At 44.1% G+C, this 26,311-nt stretch overlaps 1 protein-coding gene across 1 annotated transcript; it reads left to right on the top strand.

Moving 5' to 3' along the window:
• Positions 1 to 728: 728 nt before the first annotated feature.
• On the top strand, positions 729 to 24,930 carry LOC136425206 (uncharacterized). The gene is made up of 25 exons (XM_066414002.1): positions 729 to 955; positions 1,640 to 1,767; positions 3,244 to 3,297; positions 4,236 to 4,449; positions 5,319 to 5,443; positions 6,286 to 6,503; positions 7,543 to 7,699; positions 11,562 to 11,769; positions 12,476 to 12,654; positions 12,922 to 12,963; positions 13,267 to 13,489; positions 14,103 to 14,230; positions 14,706 to 14,855; positions 15,566 to 15,785; positions 16,489 to 16,643; positions 17,835 to 17,891; positions 18,529 to 18,745; positions 19,838 to 19,965; positions 20,382 to 20,429; positions 20,785 to 20,995; positions 21,781 to 21,935; positions 21,976 to 22,095; positions 23,206 to 23,274; positions 23,962 to 24,166; positions 24,780 to 24,930. The coding sequence occupies exons 1-25, from the start codon at positions 729 to 731 to the stop codon at positions 24,928 to 24,930; spliced, it is 3,789 nt and encodes a 1,262-aa protein (XP_066270099.1).
• Positions 24,931 to 26,311: the final 1,381 nt, after the last annotated feature.

Raw genomic sequence — 26,311 nt, 5'->3', positions numbered from 1 at the left:
TCTCTCTCTCTGTGTGTTTCTCTGTCTGTCTGTCTGTGTGTGTGTGTGTGTGTCTGTGTGTGTGTCTGTGTGTGTGTGTGTGTGTGTGTGTGTGTGTGTGTTTCGGTTAAAAACCTTGACATTTGAACTTTGGAATTTAATTTCTGTTTGCTTTTTCTTTAGTTTGGTTTGAAAGGCCAAACATTTGTATTTGCGTTATTTCGTTTTGCATCGTATCACTCACCAAAAATGGATAAAAAAATAACTTGATTTTTACCTTCACAGATTCGGGCGGCATGACAAAACCCCACAACACCACAGGTACGTCTTTCAACCAAATATTGTTTCTCTTTACTAGATAAGTCTAACTTTTTTTTTTTTTTTCTTTTGGGGCCTCTGGAGAGAAAATATTTATCATATCGTTTTTTGTGTGTGTTTTCTTTCTAACATCTGGTTTTATATTTTCCAGCCTGTGAGCCTCTGTAGTTTGATCGCTGTATGGCTCTACCCTACGGCCACACTAGCTTTATGTTGTTACTGTAATACTAGCTAAATCTTGCTGTTTCTGTTTCGGAACATCTGGATAACGTTTTTTGTACAAAAATGTGTTTTCAGCCTGTGAGCCTCTGCAGTTTGAGCGCTGCTCGGCCCTGCCCTACAGCCACACCAGTTTAATGTTGTTACTGTTATACTAGATAAATCTTACTGTTTAAGTTTTAGCACTTTCGGATAACGTTGCTTGTACAAAAATGTGTTTTCCAGCCTGTGAGCCTCTCCAGTTCAATCGCTGCTCGGCCCTGCCCTACAGCCACACCAGCTTCCCGAACTCCTTCGGCCTGCCGGACCAGGGGACGGCCCTGGCCATCGCGCCTGCGCTGTTCGCTGGGCTGGATCTGCTCATGCTGACCGGGTGTCACCCGCAACTAGACATCTTCTTCTGCGCGCTCTCCTTCCCGGGGTGCTCATCGGAAACCAAGTTAGTAGTTTTACATTGTTCTTTTCTTTATCATCTCTTCAAAGGAATATACAGACACACACAGGGCAGGCACAATAATCAAAATTGCCCATGCTCTATTCTTCTCTACCTGCCTACCTAGTCCCTTGACCTCCGGGTCGTTGGGGGGCAAGGTAGCAGTGAAGATGGAGATCTGTCTCCAGGCTCGTCTATTCTCATTCTTCTCTATGTGTGTTCAATTCCCACAAGTTCAAGTGCTATGCAGAGAAGCATCACGAATGCAATTTTCTTATTATTTCTTCAAAGATATATGCAGACACACACCCACGGCACAGAAGCAAGAAGCAAAATTGTCCATGGTCTATTCTTTGCCATATGTGTTCAACTCGCACAAGTGCTGAGTGTAGCAGAGAAGCTTTCCGAATGTAAGCTCAAGGCGAACGCTCCACTCTCTATACTTTACACAACTTACAATCAATAAATCAATAATAGAATATCTGTTTGACTGTATATATATATATGTTTCATTTCATTTCATCCAGGATCAACACATCGATACACGGGCGGTTTTCAAAGCGCCCTGCAGGCATACATAAACAAAACATACCGAAATAACAAAGTATAATTATACAAACTTAAGGTACAACCCAACTTAGATAGAATAATGATTATTTGTTTATTTTTTCATGTTTATTCTCCTGCCAGACTGCCGTGCCGTTCGTTCTGTGAGGATCTTGTGTTCTCATGCGGCGGTTCGGCTCTTGCCGCTCTGGGAATGGACTGGGTCGCGTTCGGTTGTTACCTTCTGCCAGACGACAACTGTGTTGCAGCCGGTGAGTTTCAGCAACCTTAGAATAGTTTACGCAAAGTAAGAGTTACTCAAGCAACTGTGACAGAAGAATGGATGTAATATACTAGAAAAAGTGGGACTTTTCGTCTTCCACTGCTTCCAAAAAATAAGTCAAACCCAGCTAATTTAGATATAGCCAACAATTGTATATAGTACCAGTAACCTATTGTTACAGCAAAGTCAGACACAATTTACTGACGCATGTATGTTTTTCTCTATGTTTTTACCATGTATTTGCAATTAGCCCACGGGCATGAACTTGCAATAAACTTCTTATTATAATATCGTAAAGCAAAGTTCGGGCTGCGTTCGGCTGCTACCTGACGACAATTGTGTTGCAGCCGGTGAGTTTCATGAACCTCAGAATAGTTTACGCCAAGTAATAGTTACTCACGCAACTGTGACTAAAGAATACATTCCGATGTAACATTTCAAAGCAAAGTTCGGGTGCCTGACGACAATTGTGTTGCCGCCGTTGAGTCTGATCAACCTCAGAATAGTTTGACGTAACATTGCCATGTGTAAAGACTAACAAACTTGAACCAATCAAAGTCGAACTGTACTTACCGACACCAAAAAAAATGGATTAACCCAAAGTTTCGACTGATCAACTCCTGACCAGTCTTTGTCAAGAAACAAGCAATCCACTGCGTCTGTGTGTTTTCGTGTCGTGTTGGAAATTACAGCTCATTTTTTATCCAGAATGACTCCTACCAATACAGATGCTAGGATGTACATGCTGAACCAATCGATAAAAGCACTAACACAGATGAATTACCAAGTGAAAACTAACCTGAACCCAAACATCTTAACTTCTTAGTGGAGTATTGCCATATAGCAAAGTTTGAAACACCATTTCACATGCTTGAACCTGCTTAGAAAGTCCTAATTTAAGCTTTGACCAGTCTTTGTCAAGAAACAAGCAATCCACTGCTTCTGTGTGTTTTCGTGTTGGAAATTACAGCTCAACGGTCCCCCGAAAGTGCGAAATGGAACGAAATGGAACGAAAGGGAACGAAATGGAACGAAATGGAACAAAATGGAACGAAATGGAACGAAATGGAAGAACCAAGTGAACACAGATGCTAGGATGCACCTGCTGAACCAATAGATGAAAGCAACACAGATGAATTACCAACGGAAAACTAACCTGAACCCAAACATTTTAACTTCTCAGTGGACTATTGCCATATAGCAAAGTTTGAAACACAATTTCATATGCTTGAACCTGCTGAGAAAGTCCTTACTTGTTTGTTTGTTTGTTTGTTTGTTTGTTTATTTATTTAACCAGGAATACAGTATCGCCTGGCGGCGTTTTTCAACGATTCCTGGGGGGTTCAACCCCTTACATGATAGTACACAGCAACACTAAAAGTTCAAATAATAACAAATAATACAGGAATTAACTTAAAAATGTAACTACTTAAACGTTAATACCTTACTGTTCATGTCCTTCCAGCCCCACACAACAAGACAGCTGAGTCTCCGGAGCCACCACGCGACAACAGCGCTGGTCAGTATGATCCTACAGCTTCCTGTGTGTTAGTTTGAACAGCACTGGTCAGTATGATCCTACAGCTTCCTGTGTGTTAGTTTGAACAGCGCTGGTCAGTATGATCCTACAGCTTCCTGTGTGTTAGTTTGAATGTATGAATGAATGAATGAATGTGCAATATTCCTCTTAGTTATCTTCTGCATCCTCTCGGTCGTCAGTCAGACTAATGACTGTAGGTGTAAGTGAACCTGACCATCCCCATACCTACAGTCATCAGTCTGCCTGCCGACATGGATGCAGAGACAACTACACTTATCCTGCATAGGTTTGTACAATTTGTAATTAGCTGTTACATCAACCTGTACTTAATGAATGGAGGCCAGGCTGTATGATATAGACTCAGTCTGTTTGTATTCATCGGTTCTTTTTATCATTCCTTCATTCCATGCATGTGAACCAATCCGATTCGACAATATCAGTCATTCATTCGCTCATTCGGTCCGTCATTCCCTCATTCACTCATTTTCCATTGATCGATCTATTCATTCATTCACTCATTCATTTATTTCATGTTCTAGCTTGTGAGCCCATTCGGTTTGACAACAAGTGTATATATGCTGTACACACTTATGCCATTTATTCACTCACTCCCTGATCACTCATTTATTTATGAGGGCCTGCATGCCCATTTTACGTAGAGCGTAATCGGCCGTTTTTATTTTACGTAGAGCGTAGCCCCCCTACTCTATAACTTAGCGTAGAGAGTAGGGGGGGGCTTTCTGAATTTATCGTAGAGCATAGGGGGAGGCTTTCTCAATTTATCGTAGAGCGCAGGGGGAGGCTTTCTGAATTTAGCGTATTACGTAGCCGGCCCTCCGAATTTAGTGTAGAGCGTTGTCGGGACCCCCCATGCAGGCCCTCATTTATTTATTCGTTCGTTCGTTCGTTTATTGCAGCGTGTGCGCCGATCCGTTTTGACCGGTGCATGGGGATGCCGTACACGCATGCGCGGTCCCCGGGCGTGTTCGGCCTGCCCGGAAGTGACGTAGCCCTCGCCGTGGCGCCCGCGATCTTCGCCGGCCTGAACCAGATTCCTGGGGACCACCCCCACCTGGAGTTCGGTGCCTGCTCCATACTGTTCCCGCAGTGCACGGAGGACGGGGGGATCAGGTATTCATATTTATCTATCTATTGCACATCTTCTGTGAATACTGTGTATCTATCTTCCAAAACATGGAAGAACTTGTGGGCACTACAATTTTGGCCAATCCTTCATGCTTTTGTTATTGTTCTGGACTTTTGTGTTGGCAGATATAACATCTAAAATGATAAGTCTACTTTCTCAATTTTTCTAATTGTGGATCTGAATGAACTCAGCCAGTTAATAAATGAAAGATTATGATTGGATGCTATTTGAAACATCTGACCCTGAGAGAATTTATCCAGTTGCTGGATTTATCTGAAATGTAAATTGTTTTAACAATAACTACCTGGATGTATATAGTTTATGGATGAACTGAGGGAGAGAAAAAGAGGAATTATTGGAGAGAAAAAGAGGAATTCTTGGAGAAAAAAAGAGGAATTCTTGGAGAAAAAAAGAGGAATTCTTGGAGAAAAAAAGAGGAATTCTTGGAGAGAAATATTGGGACCAAACAAGATGATGATGATGATGGGGACGATGATGATGATGATGATGATGATGATGATGATAAACATGATATTAACTATATTCTCTATAAAATATCTCTTGTTAGATGATGATGATGATGATGATATTAACTATATTCTCTATAAAATATCTCTTGTTAGATGATGATGATGATGATGATGATGATGATGATGATGATGATGATGATATTAACTATATTCTCTATAAAATATCTCTTGTTAGATGATGATGATGATGATGATGATGATGATATTAACTATATTCTCTATAAAATATCTCTTGTTAGATGATGATGATGATGATGATGATGATGATGATGATGATGATGATGATATTAACTATATTCTCTATAAAATATCTCTTGTTACAGGCTGCCCTGCCAGTCCTTCTGTGAAGGTGTCATTAAGGGCTACCTGGGACCAGTTCTGGGGGAGATGGCTGACCTGGTCACCATGGCCTGCTTACCGCTGCCGGAAAACGACTGTGTCGGACCTGGTAGGGACAACTCTTGTCTTGTCTTATCTTAGTCTAAGATTAGTCTTATCTTAGTCATATCTTTGTCTTATCTTAGTCTTGTCTTGTTATTTAAAGACCCTGGGAATCTGAACTTTCCTTAAGAATGTAAAGGAAAACATCCTGATATGTCTGAGCTGTCACTGATTCAATCCTTTCAATCAGTACTTTTGCCATCTAAGTGGCAGTGAAGCCACCTAGTGACCGACACTAGAATGTCCCTACAGACAGTCCCTCCCATGCATGTATAACCTTCAAGACTTCAAAACCAATGTTCTCGCTATCTCCCAGCATCAATTACATCTCCATCTTCCATCAGCTTAGTTCAATGCGTAGAAGCGGTCAATTACAGACTTGAATTGAGCAAACTGATCTTAAACAATTATCTGTATTCCAGATCCAAGTGTCTTTTGTCACCTTGTGTGTCTGAACTGCCATTCACGCCGTATTAGTTTCAATCACTTCTCTGGCCATCTTGTAACACTGAAGCCAAAAGTTACATGTTGACCGCCACTAGAATGTCCCAATTGTTACATACTGTCAACATTGTGACAGAAATGAAGACAACATAGGAACATCATGCAGGTAGAACACGTGTCTCGTTTAGCAGTGGATCATAAGTTACAGACAGTCTATAACGCCCCCCGTCTCTGTTGAGGGATTATGAGTTGTAGAGCCCTGACGTAGCTTTTATTCCTGCATCTTCATTTAAGCATTTAATGACATCAACATTTGTTTTGGTTTTTCCCTCAAGGGCAGTACGCAATAAATTTCCTTCCAGGTGAAAAAACAAACAAACAAACAAAATGTCCCCTGTATCCCAGCTCCCAGTGAGCCTATCGAGGTGGACCTGTGCAGGAACGTGCTGCCCTACAACACCACCCTCCTGCCCGAGCTGCTGGGCCACGTTTCTCAGGCAGCGCTTCAGGCTGACGCGGCCACCCTGGGGGCCCTGCAGCAGGTGCTCGACAGCGACTGTCTCCCCGAGGTCGCGCTGGCTGTCTGCTCTTTGCTGCTGCCCAACGCCATGGGACCTATCAAGGTAGGATGTCTACCGGCGCACCCGGGGGAGCCACGACCTCAAGTTTTACACCATCCACGCAAGATCCGACACTTAAACATTCTTTCTTTCCCCGTACCATCCCTCAGTGGAATATCCTGCCTGGCACGGTTGCGACGGCTCCCACCGTTGAGTCGTTCCGCGCCAGGCTGGAGGCCTGCCCACCTTAGCCCGGGACCTCAACTCCCCCCCCCCCCCCCCCTACTTTGCCCCTGAAGGAGTTATTTGGGCACAACCCCTATGTAGATGTAGATGTAGATGTAATTACTATGAAACAAAGAAGCGAGTAGAAATAAGTCTCCTGGCCCCCAGGATTTGAACCCACGCCGAAACCGGGCAACCAGATCACAGGCAGGCACGCCTTAACCACTAGGCTAAAAGGTCTAGACCAGTAAGACTGGTCGGTTGGAGGAGCTTAAACCCCACTGTTATAAATAATAGTGAATGCTTAATCAGTAGCATCCTAATCCTGTTCATATATGCAGATGTGCCAACATGGATATTATGCTGTATAATGTAAAATTAATATGAAGACAGAGAATGAGGGCAAAGTCTCAGTACACAATGTTTCTGGGATAAACAGAATGTCAGCTTCAAGTTTTCCTCCTCGGTCTCAGCTTTCTTATCTTGTCCCTTAAGATAGATAGAATGGTTTATTGCTAAAACGAACATAGCAGTTAGTACATAGCAGCCAACTTGCTGAATTGTGTACTTGCTGTACATGTCGTATTCAAAAGCTAACTATTTACAGCTTATACAAATAATAATAATAAATAATACTAAAGACAACTTTCCGAGAACCAATGAAATAAATTGGTGTGGAACTATTGAGAGTGATTAGGATTTGTTTGATAATGAAAAAAGGTGATAGCATATTCATAACTGCCCTGTTTATGGTGAGTCAAAATGTTGTGGAATCATGAAACTGTCTGAGTGACTGCATATAGAGTCGACCAAAAGTGCATTTACACAAAATGATAGACGACATTTCACTGGTCCAATTTTCAACCGGTTTCTAAAGGTTCCGATGTGCAAGAGTTTCTGTCGGGAAGTGAAGGACCACTGCGGGGCCACCATCGCGAGTCTGGGCCTGGATCTACCGCTGGACTGTGAGAGTCTACCGGATATCCTCTGCTCCTCTCCACACAACAACAGCACAGCAGAAGCTAACAGCACAGGTAAGCTTGCTAGTGTCCAACGTCTACTAGTGTAATGAGTAATGTATGTAGTCTGATGGACTGTGAGAGTCTCCCGGATATCCTATGTTCCTCTCCACACAACACTAGCACAGCAATAGCTAACAGTACAGGTAAGCTTGCTAGTGTCCGTAGTCTAATGAGTAATATAGTCTGATGGACTGTGAGACTCTACCGGATATCCTCTGCTCCTCTCCACATAGCACAGCAAGAACTAACAGTACAGGTAAGCTTGCTAGTGTCCAACGTCTACTAGTCTAATGAGTAATGAAGTCTGATGGACTGTGAGACTCTACCGGATATTCTCTGCTCCTCTCCACATGACAACAGCACAGCAGAAGCTAACAGTACAGGTAAGCTTGCTAGTGTCCGTAGTCTACTAGTCTAATGAGTATCAAATGTAGTCTGATGGACTGTGAGACTCTCCCGGATATTCTCTGCTCTTCTCCACACAACAACAACACAGCAGAAGCTAACAGCACAGGTTAGTGTCCAACGGTGTCATACTTATGTACATGTGAGAGTATCAGTGTCTATACTTGACTGTGAGAGTCTCCCGGATATTCTCTGCTCCTCTCCACACAACAACAGCACAGCAGAAGCTAACAGCACAGGTACACTTGCTAGTGTCCGTAGTCTACTAGTCTAGTGAGTAATGTAGTCTGATGGACTGTGAGACTCTACCGGATATTCTCTGCTCCTCTCCACACAACAACAGCACAGCAGAAGCTAACAGTATAGGTAAGTGTCCAACAGAACAGGGTTTCTAATGATGTACATGTGACAGTAACAGTGTCTTCTAGACTGTAAGAGTCTATCCTCTGCACCTCTCCACATAACAACAACACAGCAGAAACTAACAGAAGAAGTTACTATTGAATAAAAGCTTACTAGTGTCCGTAGTCTGCTAGTCTAATGAGTATCAAATGTAGTCTGATGGACAGTGAGAGTCTCACGGATATACTGTGCTCATCTCCACATAACAACAACACAGCAAGAGCTAACAGTACAGATAAGCTTGCTAATGTCCGTAGTCTACTAGTCTAATGAGTATTAAATGTAGAAGTATGATGGACTGTGAGAGCCTACAGGATATTCTCTGTTCCTCTCCACACAACAACAGCACAGCAGAAGCTAACAGTACAGGTAAGCTTGCTAGTGTCCGTAGTCTACTAGTCTAATGAGTAATGTAGTCTGATGGACTGTGAGACTCTACCGGATATTCTCTGTTCCTCTCCACACAACAACAGCACAGCAGAAGCTAACAGTACAGGTAAGCTTGCTAGTATCCGTAGTCTACAAGTCTAATGAGTATTAAATGTAGAAGTCTGATGGACTGTGAGACTCTCCCGGATATTCTCTGCTCCTCTCCACACAACAACAGCACAGCAGAAGCTAACAGTACAGGTAAGCTTGCTAGTGTCCGTAGTCTACTAGTCTAATGAGTAATATAGTCTGATGGACTGTGAGACTCTACCGGATATTCTCTGCTCCTCTCCACATGACAACAGCACAGCAGAAGCTAACAGTACAGGTAAGCTTGCTAGTGTCCGTAGTCTACTAGTCTAATGAGTATTACATGTAGAAGTCTGATGGACTGTGAGACTCTCCCGGATATCCTCTGCTCCTCTCCACACAACAACAGCACAGCAGAAGCTAACAGTACAGGTAAGCTTGCTAGTGTCCATAGTCTACTAGTCTAATGAGTAATATAGTCTGATGGACTGTGAGACTCTCCCGGATATCCTCTGTTCCTCTCCACACAACAATAGCACAGCAGAAGCTAACAGTACAGGTAAGCTTGCTAGTGTCCGTAGTCTACTAGTCTAATGAGTAATGTATGTAGTCTGATGGACTGTGAGACTCTCCCGGATATTCTCTGCTCCTCTCCACACAACAACAGCACAGCAGAAGCTAACAGTACAGGTAAGCTTGCTAGTGTCCATAGTCTACTAGTCTAATGAGTAATATAGTCTGATGGACTGTGAGACTCTACCGGATATTCTCTGCTCCTCTCCACACAACAACAACACAGCAGAAGCTAACAGTACAGGTAAGCTTGCTAGTGTCCATAGTCTACTAGTCTAATGAGTAATGTATGTAGTCTGATGGACTGTGAGACTCTCCCGGATATTCTCTGCTCCTCTCCACACAACAACAGCACAGCAGAAGCTAACAGTACAGGTAAGCTTGCTAGTGTCCATAGTCTACTAGTCTAATGAGTAATATAGTCTGATGGACTGTGAGACTCTACCGGATATTCTCTGCTCCTCTCCACACAACAACAACACAGCAGAAGCTAACAGTACAGGTAAGCTTGCTAGTGTCCATAGTCTACTAGTCTAATGAGTAATGTATGTAGTCTGATGGACTGTGAGACTCTCCCGGATATTCTCTGCTCCTCTCCACACAACAACAGCACAGCAGAAGCTAACAGTACAGGTAAGCTTGCTAGTGTCCATAGTCTACTAGTCTAATGAGTAATATAGTCTGATGGACTGTGAGACTCTACCGGATATTCTCTGCTCCTCTCCACACAACAACAACACAGCAGAAGCTAACAGTACAGGTAAGCTTGCTAGTGTCCATAGTCTACTAGTCTAATGAGTAATGTATGTAGTCTGATGGACTGTGAGACTCTCCCGGATATTCTCTGCTCCTCTCCACACAACAACAGCACAGCAGAAGCTAACAGTACAGGTAAGCTTGCTAGTGTCCATAGTCTACTAGTCTAATGAGTAATATAGTCTGATGGACTGTGAGACTCTCCCGGATATTCTCTGCTCCTCTCCACACAACAACAGCACAGCAGAAGCTAACAGCACAGGTAAGCTTGCTAGTGTCCATAGTCTACTAGTCTAATGAGTAATATAGTCTGATGGACTGTGAGACTCTACCGGATATTCTCTGCTCCTCTCCACACAACAACAACACAGCAGAAGCTAACAGTACAGGTAAGCTTGCTAGTGTCCATAGTCTACTAGTCTAATGAGTAATATAGTCTGATGGACTGTGAGACTCTACCGGATATTCTCTGCTCCTCTCCACACAACAACAACACAGCAGAAGCTAACAGTACAGGTAAGCTTGCTAGTGTCCATAGTCTACTAGTCTAATGAGTAATGTATGTAGTCTGATGGACTGTGAGACTCTCCCGGATATTCTCTGCTCCTCTCCACACAACAACAGCACAGCAGAAGCTAACAGCACAGGTACACTTGCTAGTGTCCGTAGTCTACTAGTCTATTGAGTAATGAAGTCTGATGGACTGTGAGACTCTCCCGGATATTCTCTGCTCCTCTCCACACAACAACAGCACAGCAGAAGCTAACAGTACAGGTTAGTGTCCAACAGAACAGAGTTTCTAATGATGTACATGTGAGAGTAACAGTGTCTTCTAGACTGTAAGAGTCTCCCGGATATACTGTGCTCCTCTCCACACAACAACAACACAGCAAGAGCTAACAGTACAGGTAAGCTTGCTAGTGTCCAACGTCTACTAGAAGTAGAAGTCTGATGGACTGTGAGAGTCTACCGGATATCCTCTGCTCCTCTCCGCACAACAACAACACAGGAAGAGCTAACAGTACAGGTTAGTGTCCAACAGAATAGAGTTTCTTATGATGTACATGTGAGAGTAACAATGTCTACTGTACCGGATATTCTGTGCTCCCTCCACATAACAACAACACAGAGAACAGCACTTCAGGTGAACTTTTAAATTAAGTGTCAACAAAACAGTCAGCCTTATATTTGTACATGTAAGAGTAGCGATACCACTGGTTTCCTTTTTCATCTTGCAGCATTGCATCATCCTGATATCATATCTTACATCTATTTCCAGAATGCGAGCCCGTCCGTTTCGCCCGCTGTTCGGCGCGCTCGCACACCCACACGATGTTCCCCAGTCCGCTCGGCCTGCCGAGTCAGGAGTTCGCTCTGGTCGGCGCGCCTGTCGTGTTCGCTGCGCTGGACCTGATCCACCTGTCCGGCTGCCATCCTCACCTGGACTCCTTCGTCTGCGCTCTCACCTTCCCGGGGTGTCACAACAGGTGAGCACTTTCACTTTCAACATCTTAGACTTTCACTTTCAACATCTAAGACTTTCACTTTCAACATCTTAGACTTTCACTTTCAACATCTTAGACTTTCACTTTCAACATCTTAGACTTTCACTTTCAACATCTTAGACTTTCACTTTCAACATCTTAGACTTTCACTTTCAACATCTTAGACTTTCACTTTCAACATCTTATCTACCCTAACACTAACCCATCCTCACCTGGACAGCTTTGTCTGCGCTCTCACCTCCCCGGGCTGTGAAAAAAGGTCAGGACTTTTACTTTAATTAACTTCTAACCTTATCGACCATAGTAAAATCAATATGGATATAATCAGGCTTTTCTTCAACATGAAGTCTTTCTTTTATCTTCAAGTTGACATTTTTGAATGTCCTTTTGCTGAATTTTTACTTGAAGATGTCTGATAAAGCTGAATTAAGCAGATTGGTGTGGTGCAAATGTAAATTGAAAGTACTCATATAGCAAAATTGCTTCACTCTGTTACAACATGTTTAACATATCTGTTTTCTGCCAGATCTTTCCTTAGTCACTGACGAAAGATAGTGGATGCTGTCTGAAATGTCTGACTGTTTCAAAATTTTATCCAGTTGCTTGAGTAATTATTTTTGGCGTATCTTACTACCTGGATGTCAAACCTCCATCAACTTGATAACGTATCATTTCCTTGCATTTCCAGACTTCCGTGTCGCTCGTTCTGCCGAGAGATCGTCGCCACCTGTGGGAGGGGGGTGGTTGCCATGGTGACGGAGATGATTGACATGGAGCTGGGAGACATGATCCTGGACGTCGGCATGGAGATGACGTCACTCGTCTGTAACCAGCTGCCTGAAGAGGACTGCATGGCCGAGTCTCCGGGTGGGTCCAGTTTGGAGATCTTAGCTCTTTTCTTTCTTAATACAAACTTTGAGGAAAACTGGACTGGTTTATTCAAGGCATCCTTGTAAGTTGTCTTATCAGAATGTGTGGGGTATCTTGTCTTTCACTGCTTCTTCTTCTTCTTAAGATAATTTCTTTTTCTTCTTCCAATGCTTACAAATTATTTAAAGACATTCTTTTTTTTATCACTAGGGAATGTTACACAATGCAATTTCATTGTTCTGACTTGTCATTCGTTTTTTCCAGTGCCCTTGAACAAGACAGGAGCACATAACAAGAACAACACAGGTGAGTTTCAGATATTACTATCTTTAAATTTCATTTTCTAACAGAATGTGCTTTTTTTCTGACAGAAAAAGCCTTTTTCTTGTGCAAACTGTACTTTAAATAGAGTTTGTCTACCGGCCCAAACCAGAATGAAAGCCAAAGCTGTATATGTAAAGTGCCCTCTGCCCAAAAATTTATTTCTTTACTATCAGCAACAGTAGAGGGCCCGGGGAATAATGATTTTACTAAAATCTAGTCTTTGTTATTTTACTTACCTCTTGATAAAGATTGTAACAGAAAGAGTTATCATTCTGTCCTCTCCAGAATGTAAACCGGAGCCGGTCCGTTACGACCGTTGTAGCGTCCTTCCGTACGCCCAGACAAGTTTCCCCAGCGCGATGGGGCTCCCGTCCCAGGACTTCGCGCTCGCGGCCGCGCCCGCCATGTTCGGCGCCATGGACCTCCTCATGCCCGCACCCTGCCACCCCCATCTGGACATGATGGTCTGTTCCATGTTCTTCCAGGAGTGCTCACCTGAAGGGAGCAGGTGGGTTGAGATGTCTTCTGGAGCGGGACAGGATACAAAAAATGGTTATTGTATTTTTGTATGAATGAAGGGAAGTAAAAACTTTTAGCTTGTTGCAATGTAGGTCTTTGTTTGTGTGTGTGTTTATGACACTGTTTGTGTATGTGAATGTTTGCATGTGAGTATGTGTCTGTGTGTATGTGTGTGTGTGCGTCCATGTTTGTATGTGTCTGTGTGTATGTGTGTGTGTGCGTCCATGTTTGTATGTGCGTCTGTGTCAGAGTATTCATTTCCATGTGGGACTCGTATGTGTATGTGTGTGTCTGTCTGTATGTAGTTGCATGCATGTGTCTGTGCGTGTGGATTTGCATGACATTGTGTGGCTCTCTATGGGTGTGTGTGTGTGTGTGTTTCTACGATTCCCAATGTCATGTGCCTTATACAATTACCAAACTGCAAAACTGACCAAGTCCCAGGGGACCTACCGATGATACCTACGTAACTTTCATCAAGTACTATAACATACTCTTGAATATCAAGTCTCCTACTCAAACCATGCCTCAATGGTGAAAGTCGTCCGGAATTAGAGTGTCAGTCCGGAATTAAAGTGTCGGCTGTTCAATCCCTTCCCCAGAATGCCGTGCCGCTCGCTGTGCAAGGAGATCATGTATGTCTGCGGGGGCGCGGCGCTCGCTGAGGCCGGGCTGGAGTGGATGATGTTTGCCTGCTACGCGCTGCCGGAGACAGACTGTATCAGCCCTGGTATGTCTCCGCAAAGACTCTCTATAGTACAAAATTTCTTTCTATTATGATATATAAACAAATGAAAAGTGAACCATCCTTAGGATTTAACCAAAGCTGTCGGAAAGGTACTGTTACTAATAAAGAGCAAAAGTTCCAGTCTTTTTCATTGTAGTATTTCCTGCAAATTGCCAGTCAGATAAGGAGAGGTTGAAAATCTGCACTGTTAACTGTAATAAGAAATATTATGAACATTTTACCTAAAGGTATGCAATACATCTTGCTTTAATTTTGGTTTTAGAGTCTCTCATGGGCATGTTGACTATACAGAAGAGAGATCATTGGTTTCTGCTGTTTGGTTAAGGAAATGGTGACTGTGTTGGTCGTATTTCAGGTTCAAAGCTAATACATGTATGTCAAACATCAAATCAAAACACTTAGTAATACCCAGTTTCTGATTATCATTGATGGCCTTGTTAATATTGTTTCTTTTCAGGACCGACAAACTGGACAGCGTTCAACGAGACCCTTCGGCAGCTGCACTATCAGAGGATGGGCATGGACATGTCTAGCATGAACATGTCTTACATGGACACGTCTAACCATACTGAAGCGTCTAATCACACCGGCATGTCTGGTGACACAGGTAGGTGCACAAGGCAGTGTTATGCCAGGGTCACATTTCCAACCCGGGGCCCGGCCGGGCAGCTTGTGGGAACGAAAACTATGATACAAAAGCAACAAAACACACCAAAACCTTTTTTTATATCATTCCTTACCATACGTTATGTATATTCTTGATACGCATCTTTTATTCTTTGTTTTCTCAAACAGCCCGGTCGGGCCCCGGCTTGGAAATGTGACCCTAGCATTAGCAGTCCTCTGTGTGGGGATACGGTAACAGTGAAAAATTATCTTAAAAATCATTTCATTGAATTTGCAACAGACATGGGACCTCCATTCAACGTCCTGTGCGAGGAACGTCCCTAACCCAAGCTAGGTACTCATTTGCACCTCTGTGAAGTGAGAAAAGTCGTATAAAATGCCTTCCCCAAGGGCACAACATCAACGAAGTATATCGGGAGATTCGAACCCAGGATCTCTGATAAAACACCCAGTATTATGCTACCGCTACACCCCTATATATATATTCACTAATCTTTTATTATGAGCAAATCATTTTGCGTTCCCACAATGTGGAATACTATGTTACTCCATTTCTTTGAATTCGAGTGTGAAACGATCCCCTACGACCATTGCGGTTAAATGTAATTGGCAATTCTTTGACTATGAGCAAATTTTTATATATGTTGCCACAATGTGTAATCTATTACTTTCCTATCATCTCCCTTCCAGAATTCGAGTGTGCACCGATCCCCTACGACCGCTGTGGCGCACTTCCGTACGCTGACGCCAGGTTTCCCAACATTCTTGGTCTGCCGAGTCCAGACTTCGGCCTGTCAGTCGCGTCATCAGTCTTCATGGGGATGGACCTCCTCGGTCTGTCCGGCTGTCACCCACAGCTGAACGACGTTGTGTGTTCGCTCTTCTTCCCTAACTGCACAAAGGAATTCAGGTGAGAACTTGTTGGTTCTCTCTCTCTCTCTCTCCAATTTCACGTCTTTTATTCCCCATCATATGGGGGTTGGACGTGCTTGCACATGGATGGGGGAGCCCCAGAACTCCTCAACAAGTGCTAGTCTTTTTTGTAGCAAGAGTTTTTACGGCTGGATGCCCTTCCTAACGCCATCCCAAACCCTACTGCTGGGCTTAGGACATGGGAAATGTGTGTTAAGTGCCTTTCCCAAGGGTACAACGTCTGGATGCATGTCCGGACATGTCTGTGTGCTCCACTGGGGATTGAACCTGGGTCTCATTGGTTCATAGCTGGATGCTCTGCCACTATGCCACACAGACGTTACATCATGTTACTTCTACTCTAGATTTTAGAAGAGCTGGTGGCTAGTTTGTTCAAAATACCAGAAGATCTAATGCATAGTACAACACCAGGAGTTCAGCACCAGGGACAGATGCAAATGTCTTTGCCCGTGTTCCGATGGTGCATGCAATCGTACTTCGATTCCTTTTCATTTCAAAACTGTTGTCTTATTTCATAAGTAAAGAGTAACAGTCCAATTCTTACTAAACTGTCTTAGCTAGATGTGAATACCACCAGAGTCAAGAGTAGACTGAGGTCTAGTTAGATTAGGTTAGCTGAATTTGTTGGGTGATTTTGTAGTACAAGCTTGGTCTTTAAAACATGAACGTCTTTATTCCAGCCTGCCGTGCCGGTCGGTGTGCCAGGAGATCGTGACGTCCTGCGGCGGCCCGGTACTTGGCCTGGTCGGGCTCCAGGAGACCCCGCTGGCCGCCGCGCTGCCCTGGCTTGCTGTGGCGTGTATGGCCCTCCCCGAGGACAACTGTGTTGCACCCGGTGAGTCAAGTTCATCTGTATTCCCTAACCCTTATCCTAACCCTGCCCTGCGGTTTGCTATGGCCTGAGGTCATGTTCATCTGTATTCTCTAACCCTAAACCTGCCCTGGCTTGCTATGGCCTGAGGTCAAGTTCATCTGTATTCCCAAACTCTAACCTTTATCCTAACCCTGCCCTGGTTTGCTATGGCCTGAGGTCAAGGTCATCTGTATTCCCTGACCCTAACCCTTATCCTAACCCTTGCCTGGTTTGCTATGGCCTGAGGTCAAGTTCATCTGTATTCCCTAACCCTAACCCTTATCCTTACCCTGCCCTGGCTTGCTATGGCCTGAGGTCAACTTCATCTGTATTCTCTAACCCTAAACATGCCCTGGCTAGCTATGGCCTGAGGTCAAGTTCATCTGTATTCCCTAACTCTAACCCTGCCCTGGCTGGCTCGCTATGGCCTGAGGTCAAGTTCATCTGTATTCCCAAACTCTAACCTTTATCCTAACCCTGCCCTGCGGTTTGCTATGGCCTGAGGTCATGTTCATCTGTATTCCCTGACCCTTACCCTCATCCTAACCCTCATCCTAACCCTAATCCTAACCCTTATCCTAACCCTACCCCTAGCACTGCCCTGGCTGGCCGTGGCATGTTTGGCCCTGCTTAGTACTTATTTAGGCCTACTGCCATAAACTAAGTCTCTGCATCTGGTGTGGTCCCAGACCCTCTCTACCAGCTGCGCCCATGTGTGTCGAGATTCCTTCACTTCAGCATCAAGGTCCCTCCTCCATGCATTCTTAAGGCCTCACCAATCCATTTCTTCTAGGACATTTTTCTTTAGCAAAATTTTAGCAATAGGACAAGATAAAAACAGAAGGCTGGGAGGGAAAGGACGACTTGATAATGTAATCACTCCATGAAACTGTTTGTACCAAGGTACAGACTTTCTCCTCAGAGCCTCTGGTTGATCTTGATCTTCCATTACCTTTTTATATCGTAGAACCAACTAATTAATTTTCTCTCAAGTATTTATCATCTTATGTACTGTTTGTTGCAAGTCAGTCTGAATCTAGATGCCAGTAATTAATGTGTGAACTTGTTTTATGCACCTATTATTACTTTACTTACTGCAGTACTAAATGGTTTTGCCAACTTTTCAACATTGTTATGGTCTGAAAATGTTCAAGGCTTTTACTTATGTTTCAGCTCAACACAGTGGACTACTAGCGCCCCCTGTTGAAGTAGGCCTGTACAACAACACAGGCAAGTGTCAAAATAACAACAATGTAGTTAATGTGGGCTACAGTGAATCCAGGATTCAGATTATAAATTAAGTGTACCAGTCCGAATTCTTTTACTTTGTTGGCATCCTCAGATCTCCATCCTTTATATACCACACTGTTTTACAGTATTTCCCAATAAGGTACATGTATGTCTATATATCAATGTATTTCTTTTTCATCTACATGTAAATCTGTTGTAGAAATATTAAATGCATCCACGAAGAACTATTCTTAGAAAATCAGAACAAAACAAGCTATCTGCCACAAAAAAATCAAGACCATAGCACATCCAGGTCAAGAGATGCAAAAATAAAATTTCTGCTGCAATACCAAGGTCACATACCAGGGGGCCAAAATCAACCTTGAATTTTGGCTTCACAACACCCGTCCACATACCAAATATCATCATAATCCATCAAGAGGTTCTTGAGTTATGCTGATTACAGTAGTCCGGAAACACAAACAGACACACACACAGACACACTCAAAACTATATCTCCATTTTTCATGGAGATAATCATCAGACTTTCACATATACGTAGAAACCCCAGTCAACGTCATTGTTAAGTCCCACCATGCCGACTGTATTCATGTACGTCTTCTTTGTTTGCTTATAGAATGTGAACCAATCCACTACGACCGCTGTTCCGCCATGCCGTACTCCACGACCAGGTTTCCAGGCGCCTTCGGCCTCCCGCTGCACGCTGCCGCCCTCTCCGCCGCGCCGGCCATATTTGGAGTGATGGACATGCTGATGCTGTCCGCCTGCCATCCGCATCTGGAGTTCCTCGTGTGCTCGCTCGCTTTTCCCAAGTGTGAGGCTGACAGCATCACGTGGGTACTGAATAGTAACACAGACAGGCACACACACACAGACGGACGGACTGAATAGTAACACAGACAGACACACACACACACAAACGCGCGCGCACACACACATACACATCTGGAGTTCCTCGTCTGTTCCCTCGCTTTTCCCAAGTGTGAGGCAGACAGCATCACGTGGGTACTGAATAGTAACACAGACAGACAGACACACGCACACACAGACAGACAGACACACACACACACATCTGGAGTTCCTCGTCTGCTCCCTTGCTTTTCCCAAGTGTGAGGCTGACAGCATCACGTGGGTACTGAATAGTAACACAGACAGACAGACACATACACACAAACACGCAGACAGACACACACACACACACACACACACACATCTGGAGTTCCTCGTGTGTTCGCTCGCTTTTCCCAAGTGTGAGGCTGACAGCATCACGTGGGTACCAGATAGCAGTCAGAGATGGCACACAGACAGACACACAGACAAACACACAGACAGACAGACACACGCACAGACACATCTGGAGTTCCTCGTGTGTTCACTTGCTTTTCCCAAGTGTGAGGCTGATAGCATCACGTGGGTACCAGATAGTAATCAGAGATGGCACACAGACAGACAGGCACACAGACAAACACACAGACAGACACATGCACACATTTACACACATACAGACACTCAGACATACAGACAGACACACACATCTACATCTGGAGTTTCTCGTCACACTGTCACAAAACTTAGATAATCAAGCAACCAATGATATTATGTGTAACTTATCTGTTAGTGTCAACTTGGTTTAACCATAATGAGAGTATCTGACTCACCGAGTTTCCTTGTTTCCAGTCTCCCGTGCCGTTCCTTCTGTGAGGAGATAGTCGGTACCTCTGGAGGAGAGATGCTAGTGTAGATGGTGATGTACATGAGGATGTAGATACTGAGTGTCTAACCTGTCTTTATGTATCCCCAGCCTCCCGTGCCGGTCATTCTGTGAGGAGATGGTTGGTACCTGTGGAGGAGAGATGCTAGTGTAGATGGTGATGTACATGAGGATGTAGATACTGAGTGTCTAACCTGTCTTTATGTATCCCCAGCCTCCCGTGCCGTTCGTTCTGTGAGGAGATGGTTGGTACCTGTGGAGGAGAGATGCTGGCAGAGATGGGGCTGGAATGGCTTGCTCTCGGCTGCTACGCACTGCCGGAGAAGGACTGCATCAAGCCTGGTAAGTTACTGCTTCATATACCAAGTTAAACTTACTAGACTAAGTATGTATTGTTTCATATCCAACCACTTCTTTTGTAACAGTAATAGACATGAAATACAGCCATTATAGCTCCAGCTATATCAGCTAAAAGCTGATATGGACTGAAACTGACTGACAATGGCATAAAAACTTGTCACACACATGGAATCAAATGAAAAAAAATGAGTAACAGTTTGCAATTGTTTAAATAGCTGTTTATAAATTGTATTGATTTTGATTACATGTATTTTAGAGTAATGATTGTCATTTCCAGTGTGGCTGTAGGACATTCCAACTTGTTAACAATGTAATTTAAGAGCTAAAACTGATTGCAATAAGTTACTGTAATGATTTTCAAATTTCATGTACAAAAGATTTTCTATCGTTATTTCCAGATGGGTACACTGGTTCGGCTCAGCTCAACATGACACTGAGTGGAGCAGGTGAGTTTGAAATCTTCCACGACAGCCTGATGGTATTATTATCATTTGCAGGACCTGTACATGTACATTTACATGACAGTGGTTTCATTTTCTGCAAAGGTTATGTCAAAAAATACTGAACTGAATAGCAATTAATGAGAGGTAACGAAATGGTTTTACCCCACACACAATGCATTTTATTTGATATTAGTATGAATTTTTGTAATGACTGTTCCAAAAGTTCATATTCGTAACTTCTACCCCCGCCTTCCAACCTGTCCGTCACCGCTGTCGCCAGGCGATAGCGAGTTCCCCCTTGCCGTCGTGTCCACAAATCGTTTCTATAACGTTCACGTTTGTCAACTTTTTTTTCCAGTCTGTCAGCCAATCCGTCACTACCGTTGCCAGGCGATGGATTATGCGTACACCTACCCGGCGTTTGGGCTGCCGAGCCACGAGTTTCCCCTCGCCATCGCGTCCGCCATCTTCACCGGCATGGACGTCCTTGGTCTGTCCGGCTGCCATCCCAGCCTCGACGATGTCGTCTGCACACTGTTCTTCCCCAACTGCTCCGCTGATTGGTTCAAGTGAGTTGCCATGGAAACCACTGACTGGTTGTCTGTTGCTTGACTGCCCGTCAGTTAGTGTTGTTGACATGTACAGAACTAGGTTTTTTCCTGGTATGCTGAAAAAGCTAAGATCTTCTTCTTATCTTCTGTGCAACATTTTTCATAATCGAAGTCAACTCATAACTTATGATTAGGCTCAAAGACCACTCAAAGTTATGTGTTACATATAATACAAAACAATGCCTTTGTTTATACAGCCTCAATGGCTTATTTAGGTATGCAGCCATCTTCAGGAATTAAAGACTAGAAGTACAACTACCAGGTTCTCTTCTCCCTGAATCAGAAACATTGAAAACTGAATAAATGTCTTCTTTTTTTTAAAGGCCAAAAAGTAATGAAATATAAAAACCTGAGACAGTCTACAGTTTGAGAGGGTGATTTCTTTCTCATCACAACGTTCTACCAATCCAGAATGCCATTTTTAGTAAGGCTGAATTATGTTAGGACAATACACACACTCACTCACTCACTATCCGGTTTAACATCTTCTTGTCCCCATCATCTGGGGGTTTGACGTGCTTGCATGCTGATGGGGGAGCTTGGTGGCAGCTCGCCAGGTGCCTCTGTCCTGTGGGTCTGCATCGTGTAGGTTGAGGTAGTGGAGGTCCTCCTTGATGTTATCAATCCACTTCCTCCTTGGTCGTCCTCGTGGATTTCGGCCCTCCACAGTCATATATATACACAAATGTACATATTTAACACGACAAGGAAAAAAACGTTTTTTGTTGCTGTTTTCTCCGCAGACTGCCTTGTCGCTCCCTGTGTGAGGAGATCATCATGTCGTGCGGGGCTCCGATTCTGGGGATGGTCGGGCTGGACCAGACGCCACTCGCCGCTGCCCTTCCCTTCCTCGGGACCGTCTGTAGCGCTCTGCCTGAGGAAGACTGCGTCGCTTCAGGTGAATACTTTATTTATTATGTTAGCTGTAACTTGTAGAGCCTGTGGGGGGTGGGGTTGTTCTGGGCCGGTGGGGTTGGACCAGACTCCGCTTGCCGCCGTGCTCCCCTTCCTCGGAACCATCTGCAGCGCTCTGCCTGAGGAAGACTGCGTCGCTTCAGGTGAATACTTTGTTTATTGTGTAAGCTGTAACTTGTAGAGCCTGTTGGGGGGTGGGGGTGTTCTGGGGATGTTGGGTTTGGACACGATGCCCCTTGCTGCCGCCCTCCCCTTCCTTGCTACTGTCTGCAGCGCTCTGCCTGAAGAAGGCTGCGTCGCTTCAGGTGAATACTTTGTTTATTGTGTTTACTTAGCTGTAACTTGTAGAGCATGTGGGGGGGGGGCTGTTCTGGGGATGTTAGCTTCAGGTGAATACATTATGTTTACCTTCACAGAAGGAAAACATTAGATAATGTTTTTGCTCTGTTTCTTCTTCTTCTCCCAACAAATAGGGTCAATGACCTGAACCAAATGACTGTCATTATGGTTACTGGTAAACACCGTGGTGTTCGATTACATAATGTAGCAACCAGCATTACGGAGCTTGAGAGAGGGGCTAGTCCCCATTTATACCAATGTGCTCGAGTAAGAATAAACAGAGCAGTAATTGGTAAGGCTAGTCCATGTAACGGTAAACATTATGTATTTGCTGGCAAATGCTACCTTTCTAGTTTATCTATTGTGTTAGCTGTAACTTGAACAGCCTGTGGGTTCCAATTTTTTGTCCTGGGACTGGTGGGTCTGAGGTCATTGCACTTATCAAAAAGAGAATGGGCCCTTCCTGGTGTGAGTGGATCAAACATATCTAAGTGCCCGGATATGCAGCTTGTACTGTTCAGTCCAAACCTGGTGTGTTTCACCATGAGGCGGTTTACTGGGTGTGCTATACAAACAACTAAACAAAGAGGTCATCACTCTTGCCCATCAGTCTCATCATTAATGGCTCCCTCTGTTGGTATTGTTATGAACTGCAAGCAAATTAAGTACGGCCACCTGCAGCGCCCTGCCTTCAGGTAACTTGAAATAATGCAGTCAAAGTCCTGTCCAAGTGACCACCAGTGGTGTGTGTAGTACTACGTTACTTAGTCCAGGGGTTAGAGATTCTGTCTCTGGACCAAGAGGTTGGGAGTTTAATCCCAGCTAATGTTTCTCAACTTACATACTTGATATATCTAAGTACTATTACATGCATCAATGGTCTAAATCTGTTTATCCTGTCCTCCTGTGTACAGGCACACCTAAGGACAGTGCTGCTCCGTCTGCAGACATGATGATCATGATGAGTCTGTATAACGGCACAGGTCAGTTACAACACTTTGTCTTGAATTAATCTTCTTTTAAAGACTACTTCAAGACATCCTAAATTGTCTTAACCTCATTAACATACCTATTCAGAGTTTTGGTATAAAACCTGGTGTTCTCAGTCCTATCGTTAGTCACTGACGAAAGACAGTGGATGCTGTCTGAAACGTCTGACTGTTTCAAAATCTTATCCAGTTGCTTGAGTAATTATTTTTGGCGTGAGTTACAACATTCCTATTGTCTTATCCTCCTTTGGCAAGAATACTTAAACTTTGTTTCCTTGCAGTTGTTTCCAGTCATCATCTGCATGTAAAGTTATCATAATTTATCTCGATATGCTAAAATCATATCATTTTATTTTTTCACAACTAAGTCAGATTTTGTAGACACCATTCCAGATTGTGGTTAATCTCATACAGGGCACATTGAAACAGTAAATGACAATAGGCAATGTGCAAGTAGCAAGTGGTTCAGTCCCTTGAACCAGCATGTTATCAAAACTAAATGAATGCACTGCTGACGATCTATCCATTCATTCATATATTTCTGCCATGTTTAAACAGTGTAGCCCAACTCAGTGGTGTGCCCACTGCTTACATTATCAAGTACTACGTATAGTTAGTGTACATACCTTTACCTGTAACATACAACATACATACACCATTAACATTTTCCCTTGTTTCCAGAATGTGAGCCTGTGCCCAACGACCGCTGCGCAGCCTTGTACTCCGAGACGCGGTTTATCAACGAGTTAGACCGCGGGCTGTCGCCTGGCCTGGTGCCGACCATATTTGGGACGTTGGATCTGCTGATGATGTCAGGCTGCCACCCTTATATGGACCTCTTCTTGTGCGCACTGGCGACACCAGAGTGCACCTCGCTAGGAGTCAAGTAAGTAAAACGATCAGTACTGATAAGTTACTGTCAGTAACTGCCTTGACCGTATTGAAATGCTACTGGTGAATATTGACATGATACTGCGCTCAGGGCGTTCCCAGAGTGCATGTCGCTGGGAGTCAAGTAAGTACCCTTAGCAAACTTTCATTACTGTTGACAGTCAGCAACTGTCTTGACAGTATCAAAATGCTACTGGCAAATATTGAAATGCTATTGTGCGCGTTCCCAGAGTGTAAGCCTGAAGGAGCCAATTATTAAGTACCCTAAGCAAACTACCAGTACTAAGAAGTTACTGTCAGTAACTGTTTACTGTTAAGTCACTGACAGCTGGTAACTGTCTTGAACGTATTGAAATGCTACTGTCATGCTACTAAAAGAATAGACAAATTCAATCTCTTACTGTCAGCTACTGTTACACTGTCTTCTACTGTTCTGTTACTGTCTTCTACTATTCTGTTAATGACATCTGCTGTTCTGTTACTGGCATCTACTGTTCTGTTACTGACATCTACTGTTCTGTTACTGACATCTACTGTTCTGTTGCTGACATCTACTGTTCTGTTGCTGACATCTACTGTTCTGTTACTGACATCTGCTGTTCTTCCAGGATGCCGTGCCGATCGTTCTGTCAGGAGATCCTGCACACGTGTGTGTTCCAGGCGCTGAACTCCACTGAGCTGGAGGCCATCATGTATGCCTGCTACGCACTTCCTGCGAAGGACTGTATCTCACCATGTAAGTCTGGCTTCAGGTTATAGCAAGCATAAATGATGGCCTGTAGTCAAGCCTTGTCAGCCTTTGACCCGCTCCCCAAGATCCGCTAGCCGCCAACAATCTTCAAGGGCAGCGGGCCAAAGCTGACAAGGCTTGACTACAGGCCATCATTTATGCTTGCTTCGCACTGCCAGAGCAGGACTGTATATCACCATGTAAGTCTGGCTTCCGGTTATAGCCTGGAGTCCAGCCTTGTTCAGCCCCCTCCCCAAGATCCGCTAGCCTGCCAACAAGCTTGGGGAGCGAGCCAAAGCTAACAAGGCTGGACTCCAGGCTATCCTGTATGCCTGCTACGCACTTCCTGAGAAGGACTGTATCTCACCATGTAAGTAAGGCTTTATGTTCAACTTAGTATTAGTGATACCTCAGATTCTTATTCAAACTAAGGTTAGACATCCAGGTATTACAATATTTGAGTAAAATTCAATTTCTACAACTGGATAAGATTTCATAGATTACTTCCGAACGTTTCGAGTGACATCCATCACTCTTCTTTAGGGTCACCAGAATGAACTTGCACGACGAATTCTAGTGACGCTGAAGGAGAGTGATGGATGTCACTTGAAATGTGTGGAAGTATGTGTCTCCGAATCTTATCCAGTTGTAGAGTATGAATTGTACTCAAATAGAGTCTGTGATTCTTTACTTAAAGGACTAATGAAAAGTAACGACGATGATAAAGTTAATCCACTTCTGCTGTGGATTAACTTGTGCAATGGCCTAGTTGGTAAAGTGCGCGTCTTGCACACGGTAGGTCGTGAGTTCGAACCCCGGCCGGGTCATACCAAAGACTTTAAAAATGGTACACACTGCTTTCTCTGCTTAGCACTCAGCATTTGGGAAAGAGTATGGAAGTTAAACACACATCACTACCAGCGGACCAGCCCCCTGCTGTAGTGACTTGCACAAATGTGTGTGGCCCAAGGGCTATAGAAATGGAGATGGGCGCCACCCCTATGCGTCTTTTCAAGACACCCGGGTCACTTTAACTTTAACTTCTACTGTACTACTTCAAAGTAGATGAATTGCTTCAAACTTCCTTTTGTCCCTTTGCAGATCTGCCCCCGTACAACCAGACGGCCCAAAGCAGCGCAGTCCCGCAGAACAGCTCAGGTATGTGTGTACAGTTGCGGACTGTTTATCAGGATAATGTAACCCATTACCCTGGGTTCCAGACTGTTAATCGGGCCTTTTAGTCGGTTCCCTTTAGGCGGTACCTTGTAGTCAGTTCCTCCGGCGGCACAGAGACCCCAGCCCGTAGAACCCTAATTAGCGCACCGGGGGAGTTCTAGCCGGGGAGTTGACCGACCCTATCTACCCTGGGTTCCAGACTGTTAATCGGGCCTTTTAGTCGGTTCCCTTTAG

The sequence above is a fragment of the Branchiostoma lanceolatum genome, chromosome 19 (assembly GCF_035083965.1).
Source record: "Branchiostoma lanceolatum isolate klBraLanc5 chromosome 19, klBraLanc5.hap2, whole genome shotgun sequence".
Taxonomy (NCBI): Eukaryota; Metazoa; Chordata; class Leptocardii; order Amphioxiformes; family Branchiostomatidae; genus Branchiostoma; species Branchiostoma lanceolatum.
Note: the sequence above shows the minus strand (reverse complement) of the source record. Positions and strands in the feature narration are given on the sequence as shown.